The 18,812-nt window shown below is 49.0% G+C and overlaps 1 protein-coding gene and 1 long non-coding RNA gene across 3 annotated transcripts; one reads left to right on the plus strand and one right to left on the minus strand.

Annotated features, from left to right (window-relative positions):
• Window positions 1-3,022: 3,022 nt before the first annotated feature.
• On the plus strand, window positions 3,023-8,890 carry LOC116229368 (uncharacterized). 2 transcript variants are annotated; one of them, XR_016466968.1, is made up of 4 exons: window positions 3,023-3,430; window positions 3,671-3,716; window positions 3,869-4,086; window positions 7,010-8,890. It is a non-coding gene; the product is annotated as an uncharacterized LOC116229368 (long non-coding RNA). The 2 variants fall into 2 exon arrangements; XR_004167002.2 differs by lacking the exon at window positions 7,010-8,890 and adding an exon at window positions 4,607-5,306 and having other exon boundaries at window positions 3,027-3,430.
• Window positions 8,891-9,843: 953 nt separating this feature from the next.
• Window positions 9,844-13,369, minus strand: NFKBIA (NFKB inhibitor alpha). The gene is made up of 6 exons (XM_031593820.2): window positions 13,010-13,369; window positions 12,641-12,749; window positions 11,986-12,196; window positions 11,435-11,523; window positions 11,061-11,321; window positions 9,844-10,589 (listed from the first exon to the last, which is right to left on the minus strand). The coding sequence occupies exons 1-6, from the start codon at window positions 13,327-13,329 to the stop codon at window positions 10,542-10,544; spliced, it is 1,038 nt and encodes a 345-aa protein (XP_031449680.2). The 5' UTR covers window positions 13,330-13,369; the 3' UTR covers window positions 9,844-10,541.
• Window positions 13,370-18,812: the final 5,443 nt, after the last annotated feature.

Here is an 18,812-nt window from a genome sequence, read left to right on the forward strand (position 1 = left end):
TCTATATCTGTAATGTGTAAAAAGTCTCTGGACAGGGTGAGATTGAGTTACATAAAAGGAACTGGCTTTTTTGGAAAGTATCCTTTGGTTCATTCCACAGCCAGTCCTGGATAACAGCTTTGTGTTCACTAAGATGCAGTCAGCAAATCTCCAAGGAATGGCTTTAAATAGAGCTGGGCTATTTCAGTCCATATAACTGCATGCAGGGAAGGATTGGGCTGCAGGGACCCGTGTGGGAATGAAGCAGGAAGCGCTGTCACTGTCTTCTGCGTTTCATACTCACAGCAGCAGTTGTATTCTCTATTTCCCTTAAATGAAAGAAAAGGCAAAGATGATTCACATCCCATTCCCCACTTAGCCTTGAAGTACTGTTAGTGTGACTAAGGTCCTCACTGCATCATTTCTTTCTCCATCTAATGCTGAGAAGGGTGGTAGCACGGCAGGCTGTGATTAACTGGAATTTCTCAGTGTTGAAAGGCGTTTGAGAATGGTCCCAGTGATTAATAAAATGACTTGAGGGGACGTAGGAAAATCTGATCCTATAAATTGTTTTCTGAATAGCTTGAACATTTCAAAAGTCACATGTGTTAGAGCTTGAGAACTGCATTTGCATAGAGCGCCTCTGCAAGATGGGCTGAGCAAAGGTGAAACCTGCTGCAACTGCATGGGCCGGGCCCAGCCAGAAATCCTGCTGAATATCCATCTCACTCTGCTCAGGAGCCCACAGTCTTTCACCTCCCCTTATTATATATCATCGATGGAAATCTGCTCTTTTGCTGGAACCTAATGCACCTGAGGGAGGCCCTGTGCAGAGGGAGGGCCTGAACAGCAGACATTGGTGGGTACACTTACAGCTAGAAGCATCACAGTTTTAACTCTGCCAGTGCTGGTTTTACCAGTTTGTAATCCTTGTGGCCCTGCACAGGAGAGGACTGGCAGTACACCTTCCCCAGGCAGATGCACAATCATATTTACAAGCAGCCTGAGCCCCAGAGAGCTCACAGCCTGAGCCCTGTAGGCTGCATGCCCATTGCAAGCTCTGCCTTGTTTCCAGGGCAGGTTTGTGCTGGGTCCTTGTGACCTGGGGTGCATGCAGACGTGGGCTAGCAGTGACGGGGCTAGAGTCTTCACTCTCTCAGCCCCTGCTGCCCACTGTCCCTGGAAAGTGCTTTGATGGATCAGGGATGCTTTATTTATGGCACCCAGGAGCAGGGATAAGATAAGCCATCAAGTAGCTGCACCTCAGTCTTCCCCACTGCAGACCTGTAGTATTAGTTTTGCTACAGGTATTTTGAGAAGCTAATATCACCCTTGGTCAGGCTCATTGCTATTACTGCAATCCTTAATTGCTGGCTGCTTGCTAGCAAAAACATCTCTTTCCCTCTCCCTCATTCCTTTGGTATTAATCAGTGTGCGCTGTGCTGGCTGCTGGCACAGAGGCTCTCTCCTGTGACACTCGCAGCCTGGCTGGCAGATGGGGAGCACACAGCTTGCAGGGGCTGGGTGGAGCTGGGACCCACCCTGGGGATGCTCAGAGCCATGCCAGCACCACGTCTGGCATTACACTGGAGATCTTGGTGCTGTGCAGGCACAGGACCCAACAGAATGCCAGTTAGCAAAGGAAAGATGCTCTGGGTTTGTGCAGGATCAAGCTTATTAGGTGTGTGAACACAGCTATGCAAGAAATAATTTGGCTGTCAGCACTAAGAGAGAGAGTGACATTAATGTAGCTGCAACACTGCGTCCTGGGAGAATCGTACTAACTGCTGTTCGATGCAGCTCATGTTGCGTGCACACAGCTCAGATCATTTCCTCTTTCTTCTTCATTTCTTGTAATGCCAAAGGCAGCAGTGCGTGTCAAGCACTCTCTTTTAAGAGCAGATCTTCAGCACCTATTTCAATCATGTCTTAGATGGAGTCCAAAAACTCCTTAGTCAATGAGAGTTTTCAGCAACATTTCTTTCCAGAAGAGCAGTTGGTCTTTGCAGCAAGGCCCATTGAATCACATGTCACAGCCACACTGCTCCCTTATCTGCATGCTTGTGTACTGCAAGGGGTGAGCAGGTTCAAAATGCTTTCCGTGCTGAGGCCCTGATGTGTTGCAGATATTTGCGTTTACCATCACTGCCTCTTTTTCACCACTTCACAAAATAATGTAAAGTCAGATCCCTCACTGGGAGCCAGCTTGCACTTTCCTGCCTGGAGAACTCCTGGAGGCTCAATGGGAGAGGTGCTGAACTCCTGCTCACTTCAGCAGAACTGGTGGGCAGATGGTGCCTCTCCCAACCTGAATTAGGGCATACCTCCATTTTAGATCACCCTTGAAAGCCCCCTTTACAGTAGGACCCAGCAGTGCTCCATCGTTCTTCACACCCGTGCTGGGATGGTTTGCTGTCTCTCCAGGAAGGATGGTGTCATTCACAACCTTCACAGCAGCAACTTCCCCAAAGCAGCTTGCACTGGTGGACCCCTGCTCACCAGGCAGCTCACCTCCACCCATAGGAATGCTGCTCCCAAAGGGCTCCATGGCTAATTTTAGCTATGCTCAAAGACTCGGATGCTTTGGGGACTGGAGATGAAGATGATATTTCGTACAACGTTAAGGAAAATCATTAATAAGGCTATACAAATTTATCTTTCCCCTGTGGTTACAGTAGCCAAGGGTCCAGTTGTACAGTTAATGAAGCTGTGGAGATAACGTTTTTCCTAAAGCGATGCTCAGAAGTCCTTTGTGGTGGTGTTTCATGACAAACTCGCTCGCAATGCAAGGGACTTACCCACAGGAAGAGGAGGACACAATGAGTTCCTTTCATGCAACTTTGGTGCTAAACGAAAGCATCTGCATGGGAAACACCTAGCAGCCCTGGGTCATGTGCATTGGCTTCACGCCTTTGGTTGAATCAGCGTGGAGTCATGGTCTAAGTTACGGGTAACATTTTACACACCAGGACACTAACCACAAGGTGCCCGAATCAGCATCCATTAACCTATGAGAAGCTGTATCCTTCCAGCCCCAAAACTTCCACCACAACATAATTCTCTGGATCTATTTTGAAAATATCCCCTCCTGTGAGCTGACTTCTAATGCTGTTCACCTGGAGCAGCCAATTGATAGAGTCAGTGGATGTAGGAAATACGATCCACATGTGTGAAGTGAAGGAATGCTTCAAATTGCAACAGGCAGCTGAGCAGACCTGAGTGAAGGCTTTCAGCTGCAAGGCCAACTGAAAACCTGCCCCCAAACAAACCCAAGGAGTTTAATAGCTACTGTGGAGACTGCAATTGGATGCAAATTTTGGGGCTGGCTTTTCACTGATGAGACAGCGAGCCCCAGGTCAGATGTATGCCCAGTTCACGTGAGTTAGGAGAAGAGTGGGAGAGGAAATTATGTTATCACAATTGCAAAAGCTTGGGAGAAAAATTATTACAGGTGAGTGACAAAAACATCTGATGTTTCCAAAGACAAAGAAAAAATGAAATAAAGGCTTGTTTTCTAAGCCTCCTGAGTATTCTGTTTTAGTTCAGAAGTTCTCAATATTATTTTAATCATAGTTTTTTGGTTTTTTTTTAACAATAATTGTTTCTAACTAAAGCAAAACAGAATATTTCCTTTGAAAATGGGGGAAAAATAGCTATTTTAAATTATCCACTTTTTTATTAAATTAAACAGAGAGCCTGGTGAGATTGGCATTAATTCTCAGGACGTTGCAGTGCAGGTACGTTTGCATATTCTGCATACCTAAATGTTTGTGAAAAGTGTGCTAGGTGTTTTTTGTGCCATGTTGCTGCTGTGCTGTACTGACATACTCTTCTCCAGTTTGAGACAGTGTGTGGATACAGCTTTTTCCTCTTATCTCCTACCCTTCAGCACAGCTGTTTTTAGGAATGGGCTTCCCAGAGCACCCAATCTCAACAGACCACCTTGAATGCTACTTGGAAGGGGAAGGAAGCACTGAACTGCAAAATAACCTGAGTGGCTTCCTCATCCCACTTTGTCAAGAGTTCTCTGAAAAAGGAAATGAAGACTTATTGGTTCCTAACTTCACAAGTCCTTTGGAAACAGAAATGGCTTACAAAGGGAAGCAGGTACCTATGCATTTTGGAGGTCAGCCTCTTTTGCCAGGGCACAGGGAAGGAAACTAACTGGCTTGGTGCGTTATCACCAAGGGCAGAAGGTAATGCTGGCAGAAGTGCTGGCTGTGTGTGGCTGTCCACCTCTCTTACCCTGGGAGCAGATCCAAAAATCATACAGTGGGAAAAGCTTAATGCTTTTCATGTGAAAAATAAACACCCTAAGAAGAGGGCAGAGTCCCACAGGATATGCCAGCACCTCAATGCCAGGCATTTCAGCTTGCTGTTGCTGTAGGGTAAGCCTACGAGGATGGGAGAATGGGTAGGTCTTGGGCAGACAGGCAGTGTGGGACGTTTTGCTACAGTTCAGGAAATTTCCTGAGGCTGTTAGACAGGAGGTGCAGGTCAAGTGTGTTTAGAGGTGAGTGGGTGGTGTGAATCCCCCTCTTCTGAAGAGTTTTCCTCAGACGAAGCTTGGCACAGCCCATGCCAAGCTGAGGTAAGGTTTTGTTTGTTTTCTTGTTTGCTGGTGCAGGGCTTCTCGGAGAGGCTGCTACAAGAAGTCAGGCTGATGTTTTAACTCGAGTCCAGAAGCATCAGCCCTGACGCAGATTGGAGTGGAAAGTTCTCCTCTTAGAAAAATTGAAATAAGAGGGTGGTTTCGCTCTGTGTGCTGCTTGGGCCAGGCAGCTATCATTACTGACTTTCAGTCCTCGGTTCAACACACACTTAGACCTCTAGCTCAGAAATTGCGTGTCCTTTTCCCATGCAGAGAGGAAAAAGACAGCTCAGGTCCTCCTGCACTGTGTGCATGGTGAGCAGCACAGCCCCTTGCTGGCAGCTGCTCAGTGTGAGCTGCCTCTTGTGCAACACCTGGGCAGTCCCAGGTGCAGACAAACAGGGTTGTGAAGCGCAGTGCTCACAGAACTCTTCCCTCCTTCCTTGTGAAACTCCCTCCTCCAAGCTACTGAAATCCTGGGATAATAATTAACTGAATTAAAACTTGCTCTGTAATCACAGCCATGTGCACTCTTCTGGGTGCGTTTGAGTTAGAAATGTTTGCATTTTAAGGCTCTTTCCATATGATGATCTTGCAGCACTTTGCATACATTCACTCATTTGTTTTCATGTTGTGCTTTGTGTTTTATTTTCGGTTGGAGGGATGACAAGCTGCTTTTCAGGGTGTCCTTTGAAAGACACACAGGAAAATTAATCTCATTACCTTAAACAGGGAATATAAAAACGATTTAAATTGAAGATTTGGGGGCCTATTCCTTCCGAGCAAGAACACTAATCCCCCAGGTTAAGCTCAATAAATGGGCAGGGCATCAGGAGGTAGGAGGTGGGACCAGTGTGGAGACCAGTCTGCCTGGAAAGGTGGTGAGACCTCCATGGCCACAGGCAGTGGTGGACAAGTGTGACACAGTTTGACCACTGCTGGGAACTGACAGCACCCATTGCAGCTGCTTGTGATGGCTCTAAAGCAGTGACATAGCAGAAGGGATTGAGCAGAGAAAAACCCAGACTTCTGATCCAGACTGGAAAGTCCTGTTTGGAGAATTGGACAAGCACATGGCCTTGAGAAAAGCTGAGCGCTAAAGTGAGGGGGAAGGAGGGAAGTCAGACCTCCAGGGAAGGGGTGGTTTTCTTTCAAGCTGTCTGGACTTTAGTTTCTTACACTAAAACCACGTTAAATGTAACAGCTTTTGGTTCTGATGTGTAGGCTTCAGAGAGCTGTAGCTGGCTCTTGGAGATGAGCAGCCTCAGTTCCTGTCCCAAATAAATAAATTAAAGCTGTGGAGTAAAGCCAGCAGCTGTTTTTTAAATGGATTAAGGATCTTGGTGTCCTCCCTGCTTTTTAGTGCACTGAGCCTTGCTGAGGCAGTCAGGCAGCAGGGCCCACTAGCTGCATGTGGGGCCAGTTTATTGCTAAACCTTGTGCCTTGGCCCTGTCTGGCCCAGTAGTGCTTCTGTGCTATGTCTGGTATGTTAAATACCGAAGAGTCAACAGGGAGCCACTTCCTAATGATGAAGGGCTGCAGGAAAAGAGCAAGAGTTAAACCCCACACTGTAGGCATTAAATCCTGCAGAGTAGAGTCAAGTCTGCAATGTAGGAGTTAAATCTTGAAGCGCAGGCCCCTCATGCTGTGAGCTGCCTAACAGATGGGCTGCCTGTCCTACCTCTCCTTGTTGAGGGTAGAGAGGCTGAGGTGAGACACCTGCACTTCCAAGTGAATTAAAGAGAGGGGTTCTGAATTTGCTGGGGGGTAAGAGAAGCTTGCAGGGAGCTAAAGTAGTAAGAGAAAGAGGAGGGTGTGGGAGGAAATAGAGTTCAGACCTGTGTGTGCAATATAAGTAAGTATGGGAATATCCCTGAGAGATTGTCAGAGATCTACAGAGCAAAGGGCATGGGATGGACACAAAAATGCTAGCTCATGCAGTACAGTGCATGAAAGTGGGTGAGTGAATGAGCTCACAGGGAAGCTGGCACAGGAGAACAGGAGGGACCCAAGGGAAGGGCTCAGTCTGGAATGCAGGAAAAGGTGGATTGTATTGTTGCTTGGGAGCAGAAAAGAGGAGGACAAAGGTGCTGAAGAGGTGGGCTAATGGAGAGAACTGACCCTACTAATAACAGTAGGTGTGACTACATTAAGAAAAAATACCGACGGAATTCCCAAGGAATGGGAGAAATGTACTGCTGTCTGCTTGTCCTGGCTCTGAAGAACAGCAGGGATGAGGGACCCTGTGGTGGGAAGTCCCCAGCAGCTCCAGGGAAGCAATGTTCATGGTGTGAAGGCAGCAGAAGTTGCAGTCCCAGGAGGAAACAGAGTTGTGATACCACAGGATAAACCAGAAGGAGAATGTGCTATGAGGATCTGTCTGTAGTCAGGGGCATTTCAAAGGAAGTTATCTGATTGCTTCCTCACACCACTTGTAGGTGAACTGGGGCAATCCTGTCACAAGATGCTGCTGGTGTTGGAGGTGTGCAGCAACTTCAGAAGTTAACAAGTTCTGTACAATAAAACCTCACGAAGAACCATCTCACAGAAGGAGGCCACCTTGATCTCTGGCAGTCTTTAAAGCACAGGTTGCTGAAGTTAGGAGACTGTGCTCAGTATTGCTTGATAGTTGCTCTTTTTGTATGCTTTTCTGTAGTGCATGCTCCTGGCAGTTGCCAGAGTCAGGAAACTGAAACAAAACTGAATCGGACCCTGATCTGTATGGGGAATGGATGCTTTTGAACTCTTTAAAGATTGCTGAGCCTCATAGTGCCCTATCAAGGCATTCAAGGTGCTGGAAGAAAGTCTTGGGCCAATGTGGAGAAGCATTGGTAGGAGGGAGCAGACAAGTGAGAGCAAGCTGAGTTGTTCTGCTAAAAGCAGCCATGGTGGCAGAATAAGAACCAAGTGATGCTGGCAGAATGAATGAATGCTTAAGGATCTTCCTTTCCTGTTCTCCCTAATGAGACGTGTCTACAAGAGTGTTAGAAGGAAGCAGAAGGTCATCAGCAAAACCAGTCTCAGAAGATCTTTCCAAATGCGTAGGTATGGAAAAGAGTGCAGATAAGTGGTGGCTAAGGGCATGTGTCAAAATTTGTTTTTTTTTTTTTGGAGGTGGAGGGTAACTTATAATGGATGATCTTCACTTCTGTGTTACAGCACAATTGAGTTCCATCATCAAGCGAAAAGGCAAAACACTGCACTAGCAATGTACCCTGTGGAGTGGCTGCAAATACAAAACATGCCCAAAGCTACTTTGTGAACAGACACATACTCTCACGTTACTCTCTGTCCTATTTGCTTTAACTGCATGTCCTGCATTTTCACTACTTTGTTACTTTTGCATGACCAATGAAGGCAAACAGTAGGATAACCAGTACCTTGACAATGATTTGGTTAGCTGCAGAACTTCCTTGTACAGCATTTGCTTCATTTATTAAGTCATTATAGAACTCTTATGATGTTATAACTGCACCTGCCTAAGGTATTGTTTGTCTAAATGTTGCACTGGGTGCCAGGGAACATACAACTGCCTCTGAACGTACTCAACCAGACCGATACTCCTGATAACTGCACTTTCCTCTCTCTCTCCAGCCTTTGAGTAAAAAATATTTGTATTCAGATGGTATCTGTTTAAATATTTGTATACCAGGTCTGGCCACATACCTCAGCACTTCCAGCACATTGGTATCTATAGGTGGTGAATGCTTCCAGAGGACCCTGACATAATTTCTAGCCCAGTGGGAAATTGTGATGTAGTTAGATGTTGGAATGTTTTCTATTTTCAGCTGTTGCAACATGGTGCTTAATCAGGAAGGGCTGAAATTTGTCTGGGATTCTTTGCTGTTGAAAACCCTGCAGTAGGTGGATAAAACCCCACCACTTCATCTGCAGATCAGATTTAGTGGGTGCTAATCTGGAGGAGTGCAGGGTGAGGCTCAAAGCCCCAGAAAAGACTATTGTGCAGACCCAGTCCTGGAAAATGTGCAGGCCTGAACTTCAGGCATGGTCCTTTCTACAAGAAGGAAGTTCCAGTGTGTACACCTGGGCAATTCTAATGCTATGAGAGTGGAGAGGAAATACAAATGACTCAGGATTACAATTTCTGTACAATCACTTCCACAACAGCCTTTGGCTCCCATGCAAATTAAGAAGCACCCAGGCAGATGCAGTGCTCTTCCTCATACCTGTGCCCTTCGCACAGGTTGTATCAGAAATCCCTGATGGGAGAGGAAGTGGGTCTCCCTGTGCAACCTGGAGCCATCACCACCCACACTGGCTTTTGAGCCTGGCTGACTGCCAGCTGTGCAAAAGTCCCCTGGCCGGTGCTCCTAGCAGAGCTCTGTCCTGCGTCAGCAGCTCTGACGCACTCCACCCTGATCCCAAGGTTGTGGCACAGGTGAAACGCAGCCCGAAAGCTGGCTGTGGTCATGCCTCACTCAACTGAGCAATCACCTTATGTTCATCACATACTGTTCCAGTATCTGCAGCTAAAATTAGGCCTGCTTTGCACCACACTGCCAAAAGGCGATCAGATGCAGATGGGAGTTTAAGCAGAATTATTCCATCTGCATTCGTTCCTGGTGAAAACATAAATAAGTGAAGTGTGTTAAGGGCACCTATTTCATAGCTGCAGGCTGGGCAGGGAGAGCTGCAGCTCCCACAGCAGGGAGGAGGGGAGGCCCCCACCCGCAGTTTGGGGAAAGGCAGCAGTGCTCCTTCCCAGGCATGCACTCCTTCCTGTGGAAATCCCCGCTGGAAAGTCTGAAGGTGTCCAAGTTCAAACCAGAGTCAGGCTGTGATAAATGAGAGGGAAGGCAGGCACAGAGCTGCTCTGCAAACGTCCCTGAGCAAGTCAATACAAGAGTAACCAGGTTTCAAGCTGTGCTCTGCATCCTCGCTTCACCCCCAGACACCAGGAGCTGGAAAAAAAGGTGCCCCTAAAGCGGGCACCTCTCATTGAAGGTAGACTCAGTCTCTCCATAGCATGTACAATCTGGCACTTGTGTAGCAGAAGGGGAATCCCAGCCCCCTACCCACTGCAACAACCAGCACAGGAAGCTACACCTACGAGTGCTGCTAAAATTAGCTGCACCAGAAGTGCTGGGAGCTGAAAGCTGCTTACATGTCCTACTCTTCCTGTAGTGAACTACCCAAAACCCCCCAGCCTCTGACCTCACGTTTACTACATCAGCTATTTCTGAAAGAGCTGACCATGTGGATCCCATGCAGCTCATGATGAGATGGACAATGAACTGTTTCACAGGCTGGGTACAGAAATTTGCCTTTTTTAATAAATACACATCTCACAGGTACCAAAATAATTATAAACAAAAATGTACAGTATTTACATTCTATACAGTTGCTAAAAAGTGTAGCAACTATGACACACATGGTGTGAAACACACAGTTTCCAATGCCCACAGTTAACATTATTGCTACCTTCCTCCCAGCAGCCAGGTCACCTCTCCCATGGTCGGACTTCTCCACCTGCTGCACCTCAACCCTGAGCAGCCAGGGTCAGGGAGCAGGGCACTGCAGTGCCTTAACCTAATGCCAACCTCACAGTCTTCAAGCAGATGGGACGTTTGTGCAAGCCTGTCTTGCCATCGAGGGGACGAGCACTCCTCACAGCACTTAGTGTCACAAGGCAGCTCTCAAATGCATTTCTAACAGTACATTGGACGTGCAGTCTGTTATCCTCATGTGGGAGAGAAAATTAGATAATGTAGCTCTTTATCAGGTGGTGTGCATGTTCACTGATCTCTTAACGATGTTACAGATCCCATTCCTGTTACATAAGCACAGGTCAGAACATGGAACCTGTTAGCATGACGTGCTCCTGGCTGGGCAGTGTAGTATCTCAGTACTTTTTTCTCCTTCAAGTGTAGACTTTCTTTTTAAATGAAGAAAGTCAGCCTTTTTTTCCTATACATATGTACACAGTCACTTTTCACAGAAACCTCTGCTTTAAAATGTCAGCTGTCTTCCTCCAATACAGCAGTCATCATACATAAGCTGGAAGAAAAACAAAGTGCTGTTAATGCCAAACTCCTACTAGGAGTATCCCATCTACTCTGGGACAGCAGCCAAACTCCACATGCCCTAACTCCAGTACATCTGCAACTTATACACTGAAATGTTTACATTTGCTATTTAACAGCATTAAGACCATCACAAAAACGAATGCTGAGAAGTCCAAATCCACTAATTAACTATTTTATCTCATGAAGTTCTGTAGGTATAAGCTCAGAGAAATCACACAGTGTGAAGCTACCCTCTGTTCCTGTATTATTTATATTTCACTCTTGAGCTCATTCTATTTATATCCTTGCCCTAACTGCCACCCCTCTGATGGTTGGCAGCACAGCCTTACTTCATGGGCTGTTATCCCAAAAAGTTTCATAGGGAAGAGGTCATCCCTGCAGCACCAGCCAAACAAAGGGCAGGATGTGACTCTCCTCTTGAAAAGAAGCAAACAGTACTTACTTCATCCTCTGTGAACTCTGGCTCTGATTCACTGGTCTCCTCATCCTCACTTTCAGGCAGTATCTGCAGGTCAGCTGTGGTCAGCAGCTTCAGCTGCTCCTGTATGCTGGAGTTGTCTCGTCCCCATGTGAGCTGGTATGGAGAGTAGCCCTGGTAGGTCACTTTGTTCACATCTGCCCCGTGTTTCACCAGAAGTGACACCAGGTCTGAGTTCTGCAGGTCTACGGCTAAGTGTAGTGCTGTTCTCCCATTGCACGGCTCCTGTTTGGAAACAACATGAGGTATTGGTTTAGGAGAGTGAGGCTTGGCAGTGTCACACCTGTTGATTCTTCTGACTAGACAGCTCAGTTAAATTCATATTATAAAGTACATACCTGAGCATTTACATCTGCTCCTAAGGACAGCAGGTATTCGACAACAGCCAGGTATCCTTGAATAGATGCCAAATGGAGACATGTATGTCCTGGAAGATAAAAATGATGGCAAAATTTGAGTAAGTCTTACCCAATGTCCCATAACTTGTTTAAAGTCAAGATGACAGGACAGTATCTAAGTTTGTAAATCAACCAAGGCAAAAACATATTTTTCAAAATAGCTTTCCAGCTTCCATTAAGTATGGATAACTGGGTTGGATTTTGGAAAGATTTCTTAGAGGCTTCATTCCAGTGTTTAACTGTGCCTTACTGTAACAATTAAAAATTAAAAAAAAAAAAACAAAAAACAAAAAACATAACTGCTGTGAGTACTGCAGAAGTAATAAACTTAAGGCCCATGAGAGCCAATGATCATGAGCAAGAAGGCCCACAAGGCTGAGACCACGACATCTTAAGGAAGTCAAATACTGCATTGCTTTGGGGCCTCCTCAGCACTGCAAAGGGAACAAGATACTTCTCAAGAGGTCTCTGCTAGGGCGGTGCACGCGTACCATTGTAGTTGGTGGCCTGCAGGACAGCGAGGAGATGGTGGGGCTGGCAGTGCTGCGTGAGGACGCTGACGCTGCGGAGCGAGCCTTGCTGGCAGGCGATGTGGAGCGGGGTGTTCCCGCGGAAGTCCCTGACATCCAGGTCGCAGCCAGCCTTCAGCAGGTGCTCAGCGATTTCAGGCTGGTCTGTGATCACCGCCAGGTGGAGTGGAGTCTGCAGGCAGGAGGGAACACACAGCTTTGAGTTACGTGACAAGTGTGGCAAATGTACAAATACACAAACCCCGCAGTGGCTTTTGAGGACTTCTGCCCAAGTGCAAGTACTGCAAGTCAGGTCTTTGTGCTTCCTGGCACAGCACACTGCTGCTCTTTAGTCTAGAAACTATGGACTTGGGGCTCTCCAGATATCAGACATTCCATCCGTATGAGGGGTATCATTAACATCCCAATGGAAAGGAACACAATCCATTGTATCGTATATGGAAAATGTAAGAGGCCGCAGAAGGACAAAGTGCTGCACCCCACTGCTCGAAGCGAGCCAGGTACTTTCCCCAACGTGGGCTCCAACTTAGCATCCATCCAACTACAGAGAAACTTTTCCAAGGGAATTCCCCGCGGGCCTTTTGTGGGGGCGGCCCGGGCCGGGGGTGCAGCGTACCTGGCTGAGGTTGTTCTGGAAGTTCAGGAAGGCGCCGTCCCCACCGGCCTGCCGGATCACCTCCAGGCTCAGAGCCTTTTCTTCGTGAATGATCGCCAAGTGGAGGAAACTGCACCAAGAAAACAAGGAAGCGCGCTACGTGAGACCCAAATCCCCCCGCGGGACGTGGCTGACGCGGCGCCCGGGTCACGGCCGCAGTCACGTGCAGGTTTCGAAAGCCGGGGCTTTCGGCGGCCGGGGCTTTCCGCGCCGCGGAGCCGCCTCTTCCTGGCGCCGCTCCAGGGACTTTCCGCGCTCCGCTCCGCTCCCCGCCCGGCGCCTCCCCGCCGCCGGCGCGTCCCGACCCGGTCTCCCGCGGCCCCGACTTACGTGTCGCCGTCCTCGGTGAGCTGCTGGGCCCAGGCGTGCGGCCGAGCGGGCGGCTCGCGGGGCTGCAGGCGGATGTCCTCCAGCTCCCGCACCAGCTGCCTGTACTCCTCCTCCTTCATGGAGTCCAGCCCGCTGTCGTGGCGGTCGTCTGGCGGCGGCAGCCCGCCCTGCCGCTCCTTGCGCGGCGGCTCGCAGCCCTCCACGGCGGGCGGCTCGGCGGGGCGGTGGGCGCTGAGCATGGCGGCGGGGCTGGCGGGGCGGCGCGGCGCCGCGGCTGCTGGTGCTGGTGCTGGCGACGGCGTTCCGAGACGGGCGGGCATCCGCGAGTGAGCGGCGGCGGCGGCGGCGAGCGCCTATACACCCCGGCGAGGGGATTTCTGCGGGGGAGGAGCCGCCGCCGCGGGAATTTCCAGCCACTCCGGGCGAGCCCGGTCCTGCTCGGCGCCAGGGGCGGGCAGGGGAGGAACGGGGCCGGCCCAACGCGGCGCGGCCCGGCCCAGCGCGGCGGAATTCCCTGCCGCGCCCGCGGGGGGGGCTCGGCGCGGGGAAGTACTCGCCGTCCCGCTGAGTAACGCGCTGCCCGCGGTACTTCCCTGCGGCCCGGCCCGCTGCCCCGCACTGCGGCCCGCCCGGGGCTCCCCCGCCCGGCGCGGAATGAGGGCCTCCCCGAGGGGGCATTAACCAGCGCTCATCTTTACGCGCGTCGGACCGGGGGCAGATTTCGGCCTTCTGGTGGCGAGGTGGCGCTGTAAAGCCCGTCGCTGCCCGGAGGGGTGGATGTGAGGCTGCGGTCAGCGCGCTGAGCGCCTGCCCCGCCGCGCTGCCCCAAGTGCTCCGTCCTCGGGCCCGCTTTTCCCAACAGCACCCACAGCTGCCCTGCGGGGGGCTGCCTGTCCCGCACCAGGCTCGGGGGAGGGAAGCTTCGCGCAGGGCCTGGGGTTGCGGGAGAGGAGCTCGTCTGCGTTGACCCCGTGTCCCAAAGCCTTGAGAGTGTCGCGGTGATAATAATTTATTTGAGAGATCCATGCAGTATTGTGCATGACTCGCGTTATGTCACGCTGGCCGCAGGCCTGCAGGTACGGCATCAGCCTTCGGAACGACTCACCCCTCTGCTGTGGAGGATTTTAATCTGTCTCAGTGGCATGGGATGGGAAGGAAAGTCCTGCTCTGCTCTGTGCATGCAGTTCTTGCCAATGACTGTACAGAACCCTTCAGAACATTTGTGCATTTAAAAAAAAAAAAAAAATCACAAACTTTTTTTCCCCCTTAAGAAGTTATGTATTCTGTCTGCATCCTTATTCTCTGAGTCCACTTTAATTTTTTCTTCTCTGCTCTTCACTGATGCCCTCCCATCTGCTTGCAATGAGAGCTGGTTGAATACAGCCTCCCACAAGGATTAAAGGCAGCGTGGGGTTTAGTGATGCCGAATTTTTCCCTGGTGAATTTCTCTGCTGCTTCTCAGATGTGGGGGATTCCCATTAAGAATTTTTCTCCTCTTGCAGCAATTGCTGGCCTGGCTGACTAACTGCCTGAGATGTGCTCCGGCCACTTTCCCGTGGGATGGTGTCCCTCTGCAAGGGGCCCTGAGAGAAAACCCAGAGATGAAAGGGGGAGGAAAAGCAGAGAGGGCACATGGGTTCCTGAAAACAGCTGGTCCTGTTTTCCAGTCCGGCCAAACCATTCCTGGCCTTTTTCTCATTATTCATCTCAAAGCCTGGGACAGCCCGCTGGTGCTTTTGGGCAGGTTTAGGAAAGCCAGGCAACTTTTTCTTGTATAGGTTATAGGGTTATGAAAGTTTTGCAAGCTTCTTGAAAGGGTTTCCCCTTTTTAATGTAAATTGGCAGGGGGAACTTAATTACCAAATGAATCTCCTCCTGCCTGCCTCATGGCAGGGTAGGGAGCTGGGCACAGGCCTGAGCTGAGCAGCCTCCCACCAGGGTTCTGCTGGAGCCATACAGAAATTACACTGCAGAACTTCCCGTCCACACTGCAGCAGCTGGAAACCAAGCTCAGCAAAACAAGTTCTCTGCCTCTGCAAATGACTTCCAGCTGCTGTCACAGGCAACCTCAAGCTATTTTTAGAAAGCATTTGCCAGGCCTCATTTTGGAGGTGCACGTGTGGAGGTGTACTCGTTTTACGTGTGTCTGGGAGCTGTGGTGCTTCAGACACTTGTAGATGGTGGAAAGGAGATGGCAAAATGATTTCTGGCTGGAAAGGTCAGCCTACTTCCTGCTGGCTGCAGTGCCCCAGCCGTGCCCTTGGCAGCAGGGGCTGAGCTTCAGGGCCAGTGGGTGCACGTCTGTGCTGCATGTTCACTGATGCCTGTTTTGTTTTGAGTTTTGCTCTAAGAAAGTGAGTTAACAGTAGCTCTGACAGTCTCACCGCAGGGCCGCAGGCTGGTGCCCAGGCTGTGAGGCAGCCAAGAGCTCAGATCAAGGACCAGCCCTGCCGGTGCCCCAGTCCCTGTGTGAAGTAGCAAGCAGCCAGTGGATGACAGGGCAAGCAGGATCTATTAAAACAAATAAAGCTGCTATCTTCTCTGTAACTCCTCTCAGCTAACAATGTTGTTTACAGTATTTGCCTAGAGGGAGAGCATAAGCTTGTAGGAGACTGCGACACAAAGGTTTTGAAGCTGTGGGAGGTCATTGGTGCTGTTTTTATGCTGCTGAGGCACTGTCCTCTTGCTGAAAATTAACTCATTCTATCAATCATTCTGTACAATTTTCCACATAGTCCACAAGCACGAATAAATATGATAGAAAGAAACAAGCTCAGCTTTTCAGTGTGTTGTTTTGTCCTTTGGTTGCCTGCTGCTCAGATTTGCTGCACAGTCCCTCACCTGTGTGCTGCATGCCCCTGGGGTCAGAGCAGCCATTCAGACCCAGGAGAGGTTAGAGTCAGTTGCCATGGTCTGTGTCAACCTGAAGGCCTCTATCCTCTTGCACATGCTGGTTAAAAGGTCTACTCTGAGTGTACTCATTTCACAGGAGTGCTTTTCACACACATCATCTTGGGACCCAGGGTATTTGCATTTTGTATTTGTGATCATGTTAGGCGTCCCTTCTGCCTGAAGGAGGCAGTTTTGTGGCACTCAGTGAAGGGCTGTGCAGATGCTCTGCAAATGGCTCCTTCTCCTTGTTACACGGACATTACAGTACTGAGGGCATTCCCAAAGCAAAGGGCTACCTGAACAGTGCTGTGCCAATGCAAAAGGCTGGGACTGTGTGGGTTTGCACACAGGACAGGACTTACCTGAGGACTGGATTTTGCAAAAGTCCCCTCTGCCCTATACACCCCATCTGCTGTGCTGCCAGGTTGCAGGGAATATGTCTGGTTTTATTTCTGCCTCTGGCTGGGAAGGCTCAGAAACAGTCTTGCGTGCCTGACTGCTGGAAAGGGGCAGTAGGATTTTAATCCATTTTTGAAGTACATGAAAGATTCTCGTGCTGCTTCCTCAAGCAAACACATTAAACTGCAATTTCCTGATTGCCACACTAATCATGAGAGCTGTCTACTGCTGTCTCTGTGATACTGTTGATTTACCAGAGTTGGTCCCTCAACTTTGTGCTTTTATGATTGCCACTGCAGATATCTATTAACTGTTTCCACCCACTTAATCTCAGGGACTGTGAATGTCTAGGAGTAAACATAACAGGAAAGGGAGTTCACAGCATTCAGGAGGATCTTGGCCCAGGCTAAAAACAAAAGCAAAGCAAAGCAGTGCAGTAAGCACACTGCCTGCATGTGTTGGTCCACGTGAGGTGTCCCCTTTCTAATCTGTGTGCCCTTTTGGAATAGGACTCCCCTTAATTTATTCAAAGGATTAAAGACTTTATTGTTCAGTGGAAGCTAGGAAACACTAGCTAGAAAACACTTATTCTGACAGTGTTTTGCAGTTAAAATCAGCTTATCTTGGTCTCTCATCTACAGCTGCTATAGGGATGAGGAACAGGCAGCATTCAGTTCCAAACTCTTTGTCCAGTGCTGAACGAGGACAACGTTTCCCTCCTGCTTTCCAATAATAATTTGACTGTTGCTATTTTGTAAGGATTTTTTAGAAGCCCATGTGGGCACGAGAGACTTAAGCACAGGTTATTTTTATCAACTCACAGTGTTATGCGTGGGCTGTTCACCTCCCCCTCATATATTTTTGTCTGGGGACTGTCAAAGAACAGCCCCAAAACTGTGAGCTGTGGATAAGAGGAAACATTTCTCTATCTTATTCAGGCTGACATGATAACCAAGCAAACTATGTGGGAGGTACTTTTTCAGCAGGAATAGCCAAGGTCCAAATTAAGTCATTTAAAATCTTAAGGCTGTTCCATAGTTGAAGAAATGGAGCTCACCAGGGTATCCAGCCAAAGCTCCACAGGGTTGTCATGTTATGTAGATTTCTTGTTTTATTTTTAGGCTGTGTCTTATTTTTGATGTCTCTTAAATTGACTGTTGCATCCCCGGGAAGATCTGCATTTCTCTCTGTGAACTGTGGGGTTGTTTATAAATCCATTGCTTGCATGTTTGGAGATCCTTAGGGATGAGATGTGCGATATAAATTTAAAATGCTTTTGTTGTTATGCCTTAGGGGTAAATATAGGTCACTTCATTTGAAATCTGCTACCACTTGGAAGGCAAGTTTTCTCTGGTGTCATTCCCATTTCTCTCCATGGAAGTTTTGTTACAGCACGTTGCTCGCAGTGCCTTTGCCTTGAGCTGATGCTTGTTGCCTGCTGCAGAAAAACTTGCTGCCATGTATAAGAAAAGCTGTGGAGTGTGAGGGGGAGCACAGGCAAGTCTCATGGGCTTGTAGTACAACTTCCCCTTCAGCAACACAAATAACAGTGCTCCCCATCAGCATGGCCCCTTCTCCTACGGCAGAGTGGAAGCACCTGAAACAGAAAACACCAACTGGAAGCATGCTGACAATTACAAAGGGACTTTCCCCTGCAGGCAGCTGTGACATTTGGTAATATTACCTTCTCTAGTTTTTCCCAGCAAGAAGGAAGCTTGCAAAGGTGGGGAAAGAAGTACCATGGGACGGTGCAGAAAAGCAGTGCTATAGGAATTCAGGGCAGGGTTCCTGTCAGGCACAGGGAGCAAGTAGGGTTGTACTAAGGTGTTACGTTCCTTTCTGCTTGAATTTGGGATATAGAAGGCTGAAGCTGGGTCTAGATGTGAGTTTCCCAGTGGTACAAGATGATACTTTGAGCAAATGGAATGCCTGAGCAGGCAGGTGAAGCAGGGCTGGCTGCAGTCTGAGTCCAGGCACTGTGGGCCTCGCTTGCTCTGATGCCTAAAGTTGGTGGGTGCAAAGGCTGCACTTCATCTCAGTAAGCAGATATGCTGCTTATATGGAAGCGGCTGAAGCAGCTGGAGCCCTCTGCAGAAAGCAGCCACAGGGCAGCCTGAATTAGTAGCTGAGTTGTGTGTGGGCTCAGGGATTTCCCTGGGGACGGATGTGGCAAATGCAGGGGTTAATTTACCAAGTGCTGTAACTGCATCTGTGAGATAGTAGGGGAGCCAAGGGGAAGGAAGCAGGAAATACTAGATAGAATACAGAGAGCATAACCCTGAGGAGAAGAGAAAAAAAAAAGAGAAAAAAAAAGCACCGCATAAAATGAACTTTGGGCTGGGTGCTTCCTGAAAAAACCCTGGGACTACAAGCAGAGGTCTTGAGGTTGATTCCTGCTGTGCACACCCTCTGCAAATGAAGAAGTCTTTGGCTGGCCCCAGCCCCACTTCTCCCCACCATAAAGCAGCTGCTGGACTGGCACCAGGGAAGACTTTCCTTCATGTACCACAGT

This window comes from Phasianus colchicus, chromosome 5 (genome assembly GCF_987193195.1).
Source record: "Phasianus colchicus chromosome 5, bPhaCol1.hap1.1, whole genome shotgun sequence".
In the NCBI taxonomy this organism is placed as follows: domain Eukaryota; kingdom Metazoa; phylum Chordata; class Aves; order Galliformes; family Phasianidae; genus Phasianus; species Phasianus colchicus.